Genomic DNA, 12,641 nt, shown 5'->3' with positions numbered 1-12,641 from the left:
GGCAGGAGCCGGAGGGGAGCGGGGTGGCCGCAGGGACAAGGGGACATCGCTGCACTCCTGCCCCGTCCCTCCTGCCTGTGCCAGGGCCAGGTCCCCGGGGTGGCTCCGCACCACTCCGTGGCAATGGGCAGGGAGCTGGGGGTGACACCTGCCAGGGGAGGCAGCGAGGCCTGTCCCCAGCGGCCACCAGGTCCCCGTGTCCCCGGGGTGAGCAGCAGCCGCCTCCCACGACAGCGCACTGCCACCTCCTGGGGACCGCGGGGACGGGTGCTGCCCGGGGATGGGGACAGGGCCCGGAGCTGGCATCCCTGCGCCCCTGTCCCCAGCAGCCGTGTGGCGAGGTGACGAGCAGAGCCTTCGGAGGTGGACCCCAGGGTGGCGGTGGCACAGGGTGACAGAGCCGGGGGTGGCCACAGCCACGGCCCCGACACCTTCCTCCCCCCGCAGCTCATGGGGAGCCCTCGGGCTCCCCAGCCAGAGCGAAGCCACCAAAAATCACCCAAGGTCTGCACCAGGGGGGAGGCGGAGCCCCCCCAGCCACACCGCCCCGCTCACCACATGGGGAAACTGAGGCAGGCTGACCCCACCCCCCGATAGGGACGGGGACAACGAGGGCAGACGGCTCTCCCCGCTCCTCCAGCATGGCTTTGAGCCTTGGCATCCCAACACTCCGTCCCCGCCGTCCCTTCACCCCCAGCAGCACGAGGGGGGGCTCAGCCGTGCTGGCAGCGTCCCAGCGCCGACTGGATGGCCGCATCCTTCCCGCCCCGCCGCCCGCAGCGCCCCGGCCCCGGCCGTGCTCGTGGCTGCTTCACCCCCGGGCACCCGGCTGACGTCCGAGCCTGGCGAGCTCAGGAGTTATGTCGGGTTTGTTTTGTTTTGTTTCTTTTTTTCTTGGGGGATTTTTGTCCCCCCCCCCCTTGCCCTCCCCGCTCGCTTCCTTCCTCCACACCGTCTCGGCGGCCTCGCCTGCCCCCGAGCCGCTGCCCGCCCCAAGGCCCCGCGGCTGATTTATGATTTATGGCAGCCCCAAAGCTCACGGCCACGGCTCAGCCGCCTCCTTCCTGCACCATGGCCGGGAAAACCACGGCACTGCCACGGGGCAAAGCATCCCGAATAGGGCTGGGGGCTGCGATTGAGCTCCCCCACCCTGTCCCTACCCTGGTGGCCAGGCTCAGGGGTGTCCCCCGTGTGGCCTTTGGTCAGGGTGCACCCAGGGCAGTGAGGTGGCACCGATGACACTGGGGGGCTCAGGCAGGATCCCCAGCCCTGTCACATTTTGCCACAGCTGCCTGCAGCCACCACGTACCCCAAAACACGCCGGGGGGGCAGAAGTAGCAAGGAGACGCCGAGGCTGGCACGTGCACGGCGTGAAAGTGGTGGAAGCCCTGTCCCTGGGGATGCGGGGCAGGGAGGCAGAGGCAGGATGCGGGCCAGACGCTGCCCCCTCCTCCAGCGACACGAGGGGGTCGGCGGGTGGGATGGGGTCAAGGTGAGCGGGACTGACCCCGGCACGGGGTCACGGGCCCCCGCAGCCCGGCGGCCGGGAAGCCGGGGCGAGCGGCCGGGATGCTCCCTCCCTTCCTCCGAGCATCCCACGTGCGGGATAAACACCCGCTTCCTGCCCTAATCAGCTCCAGGGACGGGCGGGGGGCTCGAGGCCGGGGGGGGGCTCAGAGAAGGGAAAAAAAAAAAAAATCTCTGGAAAGAAAAACTCATTTCCTCCGACAGAAGAAAAAGATAAAGTCTGGGCTCATTAAAGCGAACTTTACTGGGGAGAGACGGGAAAGAGCCAAACACAATGTCCTTGAAATTTCCTTCGCGCGGCTCTGTCCACGAAAACAGGATAAGGCCTCTTCCGCTGTCTCTGCCGGCGCGCGTGGAGGGGGGGCGCGGGGCCGGGGGCGCGGGGCAGCCGGCACGGCTACAGGCTGTCGAGGTAGGAGCAGACCTGCTGGAAAACCTCGTCCACGCTGCCCTCGGCGTTGAGCTGCAGGGAGGGGTTAGGGGGGTGCTGGCTCCTCCAAGCCCCTTTTGGGGGGTTTTGGTCGGTCCCAACCCGGCAGGGTTAACCCTAACCTTGTATCAGCCCCCCACACACACATTGATCCCCCCCCCCCCCCAGGGGCCCGCTCACCTGGCGGACGATGCCCCTGCTCTTGTAGAAGGTGATGACGGGCTCCGTGGCCTTGTAGTAGGTCTCGAGGCGCTTCTTGATGGTCTCCTCGTTGTCGTCCACCCGCCCGCTGGTCTCGCCCCGCTTCAGCAGGCGCTTCACCATCGTCTCCTTCCCCGCGTCCACGTAGAGCAGCAGCGTGGGGGCGGCGATCTGCAGGGACGGGGGGGCTGGCACCGTGTGGGCTTGGCACATGGATGTCCCTGTGCCACCCTGCAGCACCCTCCGTGTGGGTCTGGGCACCCCCGTGTGACACCCCAGGGACACCAAGCCCCGGCTCTCTGCCACCCCCCGTCACCCCTGAGGACATCCCGGAGCGATGGGTCCCCCCTGAGGACAACTCAGCCCCCCCGTCGGGATGGGATCTGCTGCCACCAGCGCCACGCAGCCCTCAGGGGGACCCCGCAGCGTGGGGACCAGCCCTCACCTTCTTCTCGAACTCCTCTCCCTGCTTCACCTCGCGGGGGTAGCCGTCGATGAGGAAACCCTTGGACACGTCGGCTTTGGCCACCATGGCGTCCCGCAGCATGTCCAGCACCGTGTCCTGGGGACGGGGCACGGAGACGTCGTGGGGCCGCTCGCCCACCCTGTCCGTATGGCCACAGGGGGGCACAGCCACCACAGCGGGCACGCGTGGACTCACCAGGGGCACCAGCTCGCCCTTCTCCATGATGGCCTGCAGCTTCTTGCCCCGCTCCGAGCCCGAGCTGACCTCCGCCCGGAGCAGGTCCCCGGTGGAGAGGTGGGTGTACCCGTACTTCTGCACGATCTTCTCGCACTGCGTCCCCTTCCCCGAGCCGGGGCCACCTGCAAGTGGTGACAATGCCCCAGCCCACAGCAGGGAGCTGGAGGGCACGCCGGAGAAGCAGCACAGAGCCACCGCAGTCCCCAGAGCCTGGTGAGAAGGGGGACGGGGTCCCCAAGCCCAGCACCAGACGGATGGAGAGAGCTGCCCCTGGTGTGGGCTGGGGGATGTCGGTGCTTGGGGTGGCACGGGCTGCTGGTGTGGGTAATTGGCACCTGGGGATCACCACCCTGATGGCACCCAGCACATCATGACCCCATCAGCACCATTGGCATCACTGAAATGATGGCACCTAGGACATCATGACCCCATCAGCACCTGGGCTTTGCCACCCTGATAGTGCCTAGTACGTCACAGCCCCATCAGCACCTGGACATCGCTGCCCTGGTCGTACCTAGGACATCACGACCCCATCAGAACATGGGCATCACTGCCCTGATGGCACTCGGGACATCACGACCCCCATCAGCACCTGAGCATTTCCACCCTGATGGCACCCAGGACATCAGGGCCCCATCAGCATCTGGGCATCCCCACCCCGATGGTACCCAGCACATCACGAACATCAGAACATGGGCATCACCACCCTGATGGCACCCAGGACACCACGACCCCATCAGCACCTGGGCATCCCCACCCCATCCAGCACCCGTGGCATCACCCCCAGGAGCGTCCCATCACGTCCCATCAGGTGCTGCCACCTTGCCGGTGGTCCCTGCTGTTCCCAGCGCCCCCCACCATGGCCTCGAGGAGCCAGGCTGGTGTCGCGGCCACCCCCGTCCCACCTCAACCCCGCCAGCCTCAGGACCCGGCCGCCCACTTACCCACCACAAAGATGATCTTGTGGTGCTTGAGCTTTTCTAGGGGAAAGAAAGAAAAAAAATAAATAAACCTAAAAGCCAAAAGGACACCATCGAACGAGCTGTCCCCCACAGCACGGGGACCGACCCCTGCCCACCCCGTGATGGGGAGCAGCCACGCGTGCCCCTTGTCCCCGTCACCTGGGCGGTCTGGGACATCGGAGCTGGACGTGCTCGTGCACAGAGACCCCATGGAGCCTCAGCCCTGGGACTGGAACCTTGTGGTGCCCCGGAGACACTCATTGTCCTCAGCCTCAGGGTGGGGACCTGCAGGGCTCCCCTGGGTGGCCACATCCATCCCCGTGGCCGGATCCTGGTCCTGCCCGCGGCACGCTTGGCACGGCACGGGTGCCTCAAGTGCCTGGCGTGACCCCCAGCAGCCCCTAAAGCCCCCTCGGGACCGATCGTCCCCAAAAGCAGCGCCTGGGGCAGGCAGCTGGGGAGCAGAGGCTGGGTGCCAGCACCCCGCGGAGCACCCCAGCCTGCGGGACATGGGGGGATCCCCTCACGGTCCCCCCCACTTGCAGGATCCGGCCCCGAGGGGAGCTAAAAATACCGGTGAGCCGCCTCGGGGCCGCCCAGCACAGCTCCCCCAGCTCGGCCTTCTGAAATTTCAGCTCCTCCGGCACCCGGCGAGCCCGGGGAAGGAGCCAAGAGGGTGGCGAAGGGGGGGGGGGGGGGCAGGAGATGGGGGTGCTGGGGGGCCGGAGGGGTGCGGGGGTGGGAAGAGGCCCCAAGGGATCTGGGTGGACACAAGGGGGAGGCAGAGGGGACGGACACGAGTGGAGAAGGCAGGGGACGGACGCAAGGGGGGGACAGAGGGGATGGAAGCGAAGTGGATCAGGGAATCGGATACCGGGGGACGGGGGGGGGGGGGACGGAGGGAAAGGGGACACGGGGTGGGCACGGAGGGGGGGGGCAGGAGATGGGCACGGGGAGCGGGTGTGAGAGGGGCAGAGGGGGCGGATACAAGGACACGGGACAGATGCAAAGGCGGGGTGGGCATAGAGGGGACCCAGGGGACGGACACGGGGTGGGGACCCAGGGGATGGACGAAAAGGGGTCCAAGGGGTTGGGTGCGAGAGGGACAGAGGGGACAGGGATGGGAACAAGGGGATGGGGCACAAGGGGGACACAGGGGATTAGGCACAGGGGGACAGCTGCAAAGGGGATCCAGGGGGTGGCTGCAAAGGGGACAGAAGCAAAGGGGACGAAGGAGCTGGCCGCAGGGACGGCAGAGCACTCACCTGTCGACATGCTGCCGCTGGCGGGGTGGAGGAGTGCTTCAGGCTGCGAGGGAAGGAGAAGAGAGGAGAGGAGTGAGCGGCTCGGCGGGGACACGGGGGTCCCCAGGGCCGGGGCTGCGCGGGGTGTTGCTGAGACAACAGCTCTCCCTTCCCGTCCCTTGTGGGACGGAGCAGGTCTCAAACCGAGCTCTGGGGCCAAGCTGGGGGACTCGCTGGTGCTGGGGCAGAAGCCCTGCCCCCCAGCTTGGCCCTAAAATTTATAAAATTTATAAAATATACTGGAAAGGCAAGACGCTGCCTGAATTTCGTGGCTTTAGGAGCTGGGGAGCTCGGCTCCCGCGGCCATCGCCTACCTGGCTGCCGGCAGCCACCCGCCCCGTGCTGGGTGACACCGGGTGACGCAGGGTGACATTACCTGCACCTCCCTGCCCTGACCACATCCCCGTGCCCGCGGTGCTGCTTGGGGTGACACATGGCCCTGGGACGCCGGGTGATGGAGGCAGCACCTACATCGCTCCAGCTCCCCGCGTGCTGGAGGGGAGGCTTTAGGGGATGGTTTTTTGGGGGTCAGCCCGCTCTCAGAGCCCCAGAGGTGGGGGATTGCTGCACTCTGCTGCACCCCCAGGACCCTGCTGCGGGTTTGGGCACCCTGCCTGCCCGCACCCAGCCCGCAGCACCCACCTGCTGGGCCGCCCCGCGTCACCCCGCGCTCCCCAAACCGGCCAGACCGGGGCCAAGGGATCCGCGCTGCTCTCCCGGTCGTGTTACAGCCGGGAAAGGGCAGGGGCTAAGTATGGACGGGCTGAAACCTGCACCGGGTCACGGCCTGCCTGCGCCGCGGGGGCCGAACCCCGCGTCGTCCCCGTGGGGTGGGCCCGGAGGGTGCGGGACCTGTGGGGGACCCAGGTACGGGGGGCACTGGGATGCGAGGGCTCGGTGGTTGGTGCTGACCTGGCATCTTGGGGCGGGGTGGGGGGCTTGTGGCCTGATCCTGAGCAATGCTGGGTGCTCTGGGGGTGATGGGGTGAGGGTGCTGGGCTGGGGAGCTCAGCAGGATGGTGCTGGGGGCATGGGGCTGCCCAATAAAAGCTGTTGTGTGGTGTGCCCCGCAGACTGCATCCCATCAGGAGCTCAAACCTCCCCTCGACCCCATCCCAGCCCCACTGCCACCTCCCCCCCCACCTCAACTCCAGGCCCCGGCACCCCAGCAGTGCCCTTGGTACCCCATGCAATGCCCATTGGCAGCCCAGCCAAGGCCACCAGCAGCTCTGTGAGACCCCCAAGCACCCTGTGAGATGTTCCCCCCCCACACCCCATAAAACACCCCCCCAGCACCCTGTGCAATAGTGCATTACCCCCTGCCATGCCCCACAAGCACCCTATGCAATGCCCCAACACCTGTGCAATGCCCCCCCAGCACCCCGTGCAACGCCCCCCCCCCCAAGCAAGCACCCCATGCAATAGTGCAGCAACACTTGCCATAGCCCCCCAGCACCCCGTGCAATGCCCCCCCAGCACCCCATGCAATGCCCCCCCAAGCACCCCATAAAACGCCCCCCCAGCACCTTGTGCAACGTACCCCCCAAGCACCCCATGCAATAGTGCAGCACCCCCTGCCATGCCCCCCAGCACCCCATACAACGCCCCCCCAGCCCCCCCCCCAGTGGTCACAGAGCTGCCCCGCTCCCACCCCCCCCCCCCAGCACTGCCCACATAACCCCACACCCCCCCATCCCCATCCCACCCCCCCAAAGTCCTTTACGGGGGGAGGGGGGGTCACCCCAAGCCCCCCCCCCCAGGGGACCCCCGAGCAGCGGCTGCCCAAACGCCCTCCCCAAGGTCACCGTGGGGAGGGGGGGGGGGGCACCCACGGGTGGGTCAGGGCCGGGGTGCTGAGCGGCTGCAGGGCTGGGGGGGGGGGGATAGGGTGCTGGGGGGGGGGTCTGGGGGGGCTGGCACTGACCTGTGGGGCCGGGCGCTGTGGGGCGGGCAGCTGCCTGCTGGCGGCAGCTCCTGCCCGTACCGCTAGCTGTATATAATGCTGCGGCGTGGAGCATGCCGGGAGCGGGCAGCGGGGGGGGGGCACACACGGGCTGGGGGGGGGGAACCGCTGCTGCCCGCCCGCAGCCCCCCCGAGACCGCGCAGGGGGCTGCGGGGGGCTCTATGGGGCCCGGTGGGGCTGGGTGTCCTGGGGGGGACCCCCCCGCTCCAACCCCTCCCGAAAAAAAAAGTGTTCCCCCCCCCCCCCTCAAGTCCCCAGGATCAGCCCCAAAACGGGTGGGGGGGTCCCGAAAGGTCCCGTTCTCCCGCCCCCCCCCCCCCCCCCCCCACCTCCACACACCCCAAAAGCAGCGCCCGGCCCCAAAAACGCAGCCCGGAGTCAGGGCCCAAGGCAACAGACTGCAGCAAGGTTTATTCTGTACAAATCACTACAAAACGCGGGGGTGACCCCCCCGGGGGGCTGAGCCCCTCCCCCCCCCCGGGTGTAACCCCGACAGCACAGGGGGTACGCGGCCCCCCCCCCCCCCCCGCTGCCACGGCCCCAGGGAAACTGAGGCACGGCGCCGCGCTCTGCTGGGGCTCAGCACCCAAACACGCCAGATTGAGAGATTTTCCCCCAATTTTCCACCGCCAGGAGATAAATAACAGCCCCCCCCCAAGCCTGCTGCCCCCCCCCCCAGCCACCATGCACCAGCTCCTGAATAGTTCATGAGCGGTGAATAAACGATGGACGCCTCCCGCGGCCCCGCTGGTCAGCCTCAGGGAGGGAAAACGAGTACAGACACTGGGACCAGGACGAGGGGGGGGGGGGGGCGGGGGAGAAAAAAGCAAAAAACAAAGCCCCCAAATTCCCATTGTGCCGATAGAAAAGGTTTTGGCAGTGCGGCCCCAGCCTCCCCGCAGCGAGCACGGGGCCAGGGGTTTTTGGGGTGGGCACCCTGTGGGTAGATCCTTACCTGGGTGGCAGGGCAGGGACCCCCCTATGGGGGCGATGCCACTGAAAACGTCAGGATTTGTGCTGGGGTGCTGGGGCTGGCAGTGCAGGTGATGGCAGAGGGGAGCAGAACAGGGGGGGTCCCAAAATTTTGCCGTGAAAGCAATGTGACCTGTACGGTGCACCCGGAGCGCCCCCGGGTGTGCTCGCAGGGTGGTGGGCTGCGAGGCAGCCGGGGAGGTTTGGAGCTGGGTCTGTGCAGGATTTAACCCCCGTGCGATGCCCCCACGGCTCCCCTGCCTGCTGTCCCATGGGAGGGGACACGCCACCCCAAAACCCTTCACACCACGGGCACGCGGAGCCCATGGGCACAGCGGTGGCAGGCGGTCCCCGACGGCTCCATCAGCCCCGGGGTGCACGGCGTGGCCCAGACCTTGTACCAAGGGGATCCCGTCCCAAGGAGACCCCATCCCAAGGGGACCTCGTCCCTGTTCCCAAGGGTCCCCGCTCGGCACGGCCGCCCTAGGGCCAGGCGGGGTGGGAGAAGGTGATGTTGTAGAGGCCGGCCCAGCTGGCGAAGACGCGCTTCTCCGTGATGAAGCGGTGGTGGTTGCCCCGGCGGCTGCGCTCGTTGTGGATGTAGGTGGTGCACTCGTCAGGGCCCTTGGGCTCGTAGTAGTGGTAGGCCATGCGGCGGGGCTGCGGCCGCCGGCTGCAGGGAGAGCATGGGCTGAGCCCCGGGGATGGGATTCGGGGTGAGGGGGGCTGATGGAGGACACCGTACCTGCAGTAGTTGGGGGGCACCATGCCGTAGACGTGGACGGTGTCGCACAGCTCCACCGCGATCACCATGGTGAACCAGCCCGTGCTGAGCCACGAGCGTGACTTCTCCCTGGGGCACGGCACGGGGGAGAAACGGGGCACGATGAAGAGATGGTGACCCCCCCCCAACCCCCCCCGAGCCCCCCAGTCTGACACCGCAGCCAACCCCATGGAGCAGCCCCGGGAGCTGGTCCTGCTTGGGGACCTGCTGGCCACCGACAGAGGGGACAATGTGCCGGTGGTGGCTCCGAGGTACCTGTCCTTCCCCGTCTCCCCCCGGAACAGCTCATCGAACTGCTTCATGCGACCGGGGGACACGACATAGGCCGTCATGTTGGGGAAGGACGCGCTGACGCGCTGGATGATCTTCAGCAGGCTCTTCTGCATCTTGGCGGGAGGCCCCCAGAAGATGAAGATGGTCTCCGGAGTCTTGTTGACAAACTCCTGGGGCCGCTTGAGCACGCGGTAGACGCTGGAGTGGGCCACCACACGGAACGTGGTCTTGTTGCCCACGTCCGCCTCGTAGCCGGTGGTGGGGGCGTCGTTCATGCGGATGGCGCATTCGGCCTGGTCGATCTCGGCGCCCAGGCGGGTGCCCAGGAGGTGGCTGGAGCTGGTGACGATGACGCACTGGTGGCAGTGGGAAGTCAGGCTCTGGGGACGACCAGTGGGGTCAGAGGGTGAATTTTGGCGTCCCACCGACGGGGACGGTGCTGCTGGACGTCACCACAGGGCAGCGACTGCCCGCCGTGATGTCCCAACCCCGCCATACCTTGTTCCCGGAGACGGGCAGGTACCCGCTGCTCACCCCCCATCGCCGCAGGTCGGGGGGCCGGCGGGCTCGGCCCCGCAGGGCGCCGTAGGGGAAGACCTCGGTCCCGTTGCTGGAGCTGTAGATGATCAGCAGCATGAGCAGGGCAAAGAGGACCACAAAGACGGCGGCGCGCTGGCTCTGTGGGCGAGGGGAGAGCGTCAGGTGCCGCGGCCCCCGGCCGGCTCCCAGAAGGGATGGAGATGGGAGAATCACTGGGATGCCGGCGCCCCGACACGCTCCCCCCTCGCTGGCTGTGGATTTAGCAGGAGCTGCCCCCACGCACTGCTGCAAACCGCTCCTCCGGCCATGCTCAGCTGCTTCCAGATATTAAAGAATAACACCCAAGGCTGTGGGGAGGCACTGAGCGGCACGACACTGCGCAGGCAGGGCAAGGGGGACAGCAAGGAGACATGGGGATGGGGATGGGGACGTCTCTCCCCTTCCCCTCTCGGCCACATGCCTCTGCCCCAGCAGTAACGGGTAACGGAATGGCTGCAGAGCTGGGAGGAGGACGGAGGAGGAAAGCGCTCGCTGCTGTGAATAATCCTCCGAGAGGCAGGAGGAGCTGCCAGGAAGGTCCAAGGCTGGGGCAGCCCCTGCCCGGCACCAGCACAGCTCGCACTGGCACGGCCGCCCCGACCCCAGCCCCGCAGGCTGGCTTTTAAGGGGGTTCCACGCACCCCCAGGGGACGCCCAGCACCAGGCCCAGCACTCACCGTGCTGCCGCTCATGTCTCCCGGCCGGCCTCAGCGCAGAGCGATCGCTGGCGTCCTGCGAGCACCTGCAAGGCATGCGGTCACCCCAAAAAGCACCACAATGGGGGGCCCATCCCCAAAATGAGCCGCACGTGATGGGCTGATCCCCAAGCCATGCTGAGCTCCGGGCAGGATGGATTATCCCTGCACCACTGGGGCGAAAGCCACTCGATTCAATGCTGGATCGGGTGGGTGAAGCCGCCAGCAGGCACACCGCTCAGCCCCCCTGCCTAAGGTGATCGGGATCTCCCGGCTAAATCCAATTAAAACGGCCTCGGGCTGGGTGCACCCGGGGATGCCTGCCCTGCGGGGGACCCACTCTTCTTCCCCCTCCTGCCCTGATTAATATTTGAAAGTCCTTCTCAGTGAGTCACCACCACTCCTGCCTGGTAGTACTCAAGAGCAATTAGAAATAGATAAAAAAAAAACGAAGCCTCTTTACTGACTGCCTTGGGAGGAGCTGGGATGGAAAATTACATAGCAGCTGGTGTTTAACCCACCGGGGGGGCCTCAAAGGGCTCTCAGGGCTGGTGTCGCTGCCCAGGAAGGTACCAACAGCTGGGGAATGGCCGCATTTTATGGTGCCCCTGCCCTGTGGAGAGGGGACGGTGCCAGGAGCTCCCGTCCCTGCATGGGGCAGAGCACGGTACAGCATGGGACGCAGGTGCCAGGGGTGGGGGTGCCAGATCCAGGCCCCCCCCCCCCACGCTGGGTTTTGCTGCGGGTGACCCCAGCACGGGGGTCCCTTACCTGGCCCAGGGCGTTCATCTGCAGCGGGCAGCGAGCGGTGCCGGGGGGGCCTCGTCCGCCTCCTCCTCCCCGCGCGCCCCCCCGAGCTGCGGGGTGCTGCCGGGCCCCTCCAGCCGGCGCCAGGGCCATGGTGGCACCCGGGGTCACATTGCTGCCGTGCCGGGGAAGCGCTGAGCCAGCCCGGCTCCCCACGCTGCCAGCCACCCCCAACCCCCCCCCCCCCCGCCCCCGGTGCAAACCCGCCCACACCTCCGGCGCACAGCCCCTGCCGCCCCCCCGTGTCACCCCGCTATGCGAGCCCTCCCTGCGCCCCCGCAGTGAGAAGCTTTTGTGCTCTGCTGTGCAAATCCTCCCCCAGCCCTGGGATGCAGCCCCCCCGGTACCCGGGATGAAGGCCCCCCGTGCCTGGGATGCAGCCCCCCCTGATTCCCGGAATGCAACCCCCCTGGTTCCTGGGATGCAGCCCCCCCGTTCCCGGGATGCAGCCCCCCCGTTCCCATGATACAGCCCCCCCAGTACCCGGGAAGCAGCTCTCCCGGCTCCCAGGGGATGCAACCCCCCTGTTCCTGGGATGCAGTCCCCTGGTTTCCAGGTTGCAAACCCCAAGGTTTCCAGGATGCAACCCCCCTGTTCCCGGAACACAGCCCCCTAGTTCCCAGAATGCAGCCCCCCCAGATTTCCAGGATGCAGCCCCCCAGGTTCCCGGGATGCAACCCCCCGCTACCCGGGATGCAACCCCCCCCGTTCCCAGAACGCAGCCCCCCCGTTCCCAGGATGCAACCCCCCATGTTCCCGGGATGCAGCCCCCCCTTTCCGTGATGCAACCCCCCCCGGTGCCCGGGAATCCTCTATAACCCCCCCCCCTCCCTCTCGGCCCCCCCCCCGGCTGCCCCCGTTGCATTTCCCAGGCGGGCCGGGGCCCGGAGCCGCCCAGGCCCGGTGCGCGCTGCCCCCCCCATGGCCGTGCAGCGCCCCCCTTCCCCCCCCCCCGCCCCGGTGCCAGCCACGCACCCACCGACCGGCGGACGGACCGACAGCCCGACGGACCGACCGACGGACAGCCCGACGGACCGCCCGCTCCGCTGCGCACTGCGCCGCCGCCGCCGCTGCTGCGCGCTCCCGGGGCTCGCCGGCCGCGCGCGCGCGCGCGCATTCGCTGCCCGGGGCGGGGACGCGCTGGGGGGATCCAAGCGCCGCCCGCCCCGACGGGGAGCGCATGGGGTGCGCCGGGGGGGCGTGGGTGGCTGGGGGTTCCCGTGGGCGGCCGGGTGCCCGTGGGTGCCCGGCATTTACGGGGTGGCGCAGCGCTGTGCCCCCTCGGCACCCCACTCATTTTGTGGGGGCTGCGAGGTCCTGATGTGGTACGGAGCCCACGGACCCACTCGGGGCCGTCCCCGGGGTTTTTGGCTCCGCTGCGGAGCGGGGCCGAGGAGCTCCCCGGCCTCTCCTGCGAGCGGCGTGCGTGGGGAGCTGCGC

General features: G+C 68.0%; 2 protein-coding genes across 7 annotated transcripts; both read right to left on the bottom strand.

Moving 5' to 3' along the window:
* Positions 1-1,753: 1,753 nt before the first annotated feature.
* Positions 1,754-7,159, bottom strand: AK1 (adenylate kinase 1). Its single transcript, XM_040531668.1, has 7 exons — positions 7,052-7,159; positions 5,089-5,131; positions 3,806-3,841; positions 2,820-2,983; positions 2,604-2,720; positions 2,138-2,329; positions 1,754-1,990 (listed from the first exon to the last, which is right to left on the bottom strand). The coding sequence occupies exons 2-7, from the start codon at positions 5,096-5,098 to the stop codon at positions 1,925-1,927; spliced, it is 585 nt and encodes a 194-aa protein (XP_040387602.1). The 5' UTR covers positions 5,099-5,131; positions 7,052-7,159; the 3' UTR covers positions 1,754-1,924.
* A 317-nt stretch (positions 7,160-7,476) lies between these two features.
* Positions 7,477-12,298, bottom strand: ST6GALNAC6 (ST6 N-acetylgalactosaminide alpha-2,6-sialyltransferase 6). 6 transcript variants are annotated; one of them, XM_040531658.1, is made up of 7 exons: positions 12,181-12,298; positions 11,166-11,316; positions 10,377-10,441; positions 9,619-9,798; positions 9,103-9,500; positions 8,809-8,916; positions 7,477-8,736 (listed from the first exon to the last, which is right to left on the bottom strand). In XM_040531658.1, exons 3-7 carry the CDS (start codon positions 10,389-10,391, stop codon positions 8,547-8,549), a joined length of 891 nt encoding a protein of 296 aa, XP_040387592.1. In that variant the 5' UTR covers positions 10,392-10,441; positions 11,166-11,316; positions 12,181-12,298; the 3' UTR covers positions 7,477-8,546. The 6 variants fall into 6 exon arrangements, with proteins under 6 accessions (XP_040387592.1, XP_040387593.1, XP_040387589.1 ...); XM_040531659.1 differs by having other exon boundaries at positions 12,197-12,244; XM_040531655.1 differs by having other exon boundaries at positions 8,809-9,500.
* Positions 12,299-12,641: the final 343 nt, after the last annotated feature.

The sequence above is a fragment of the Cygnus olor genome, chromosome 19, assembly GCF_009769625.2.
Source record: "Cygnus olor isolate bCygOlo1 chromosome 19, bCygOlo1.pri.v2, whole genome shotgun sequence".
In the NCBI taxonomy this organism is placed as follows: Eukaryota; Metazoa; Chordata; class Aves; order Anseriformes; family Anatidae; genus Cygnus; species Cygnus olor.
Note: the sequence above shows the minus strand (reverse complement) of the source record. Positions and strands in the feature narration are given on the sequence as shown.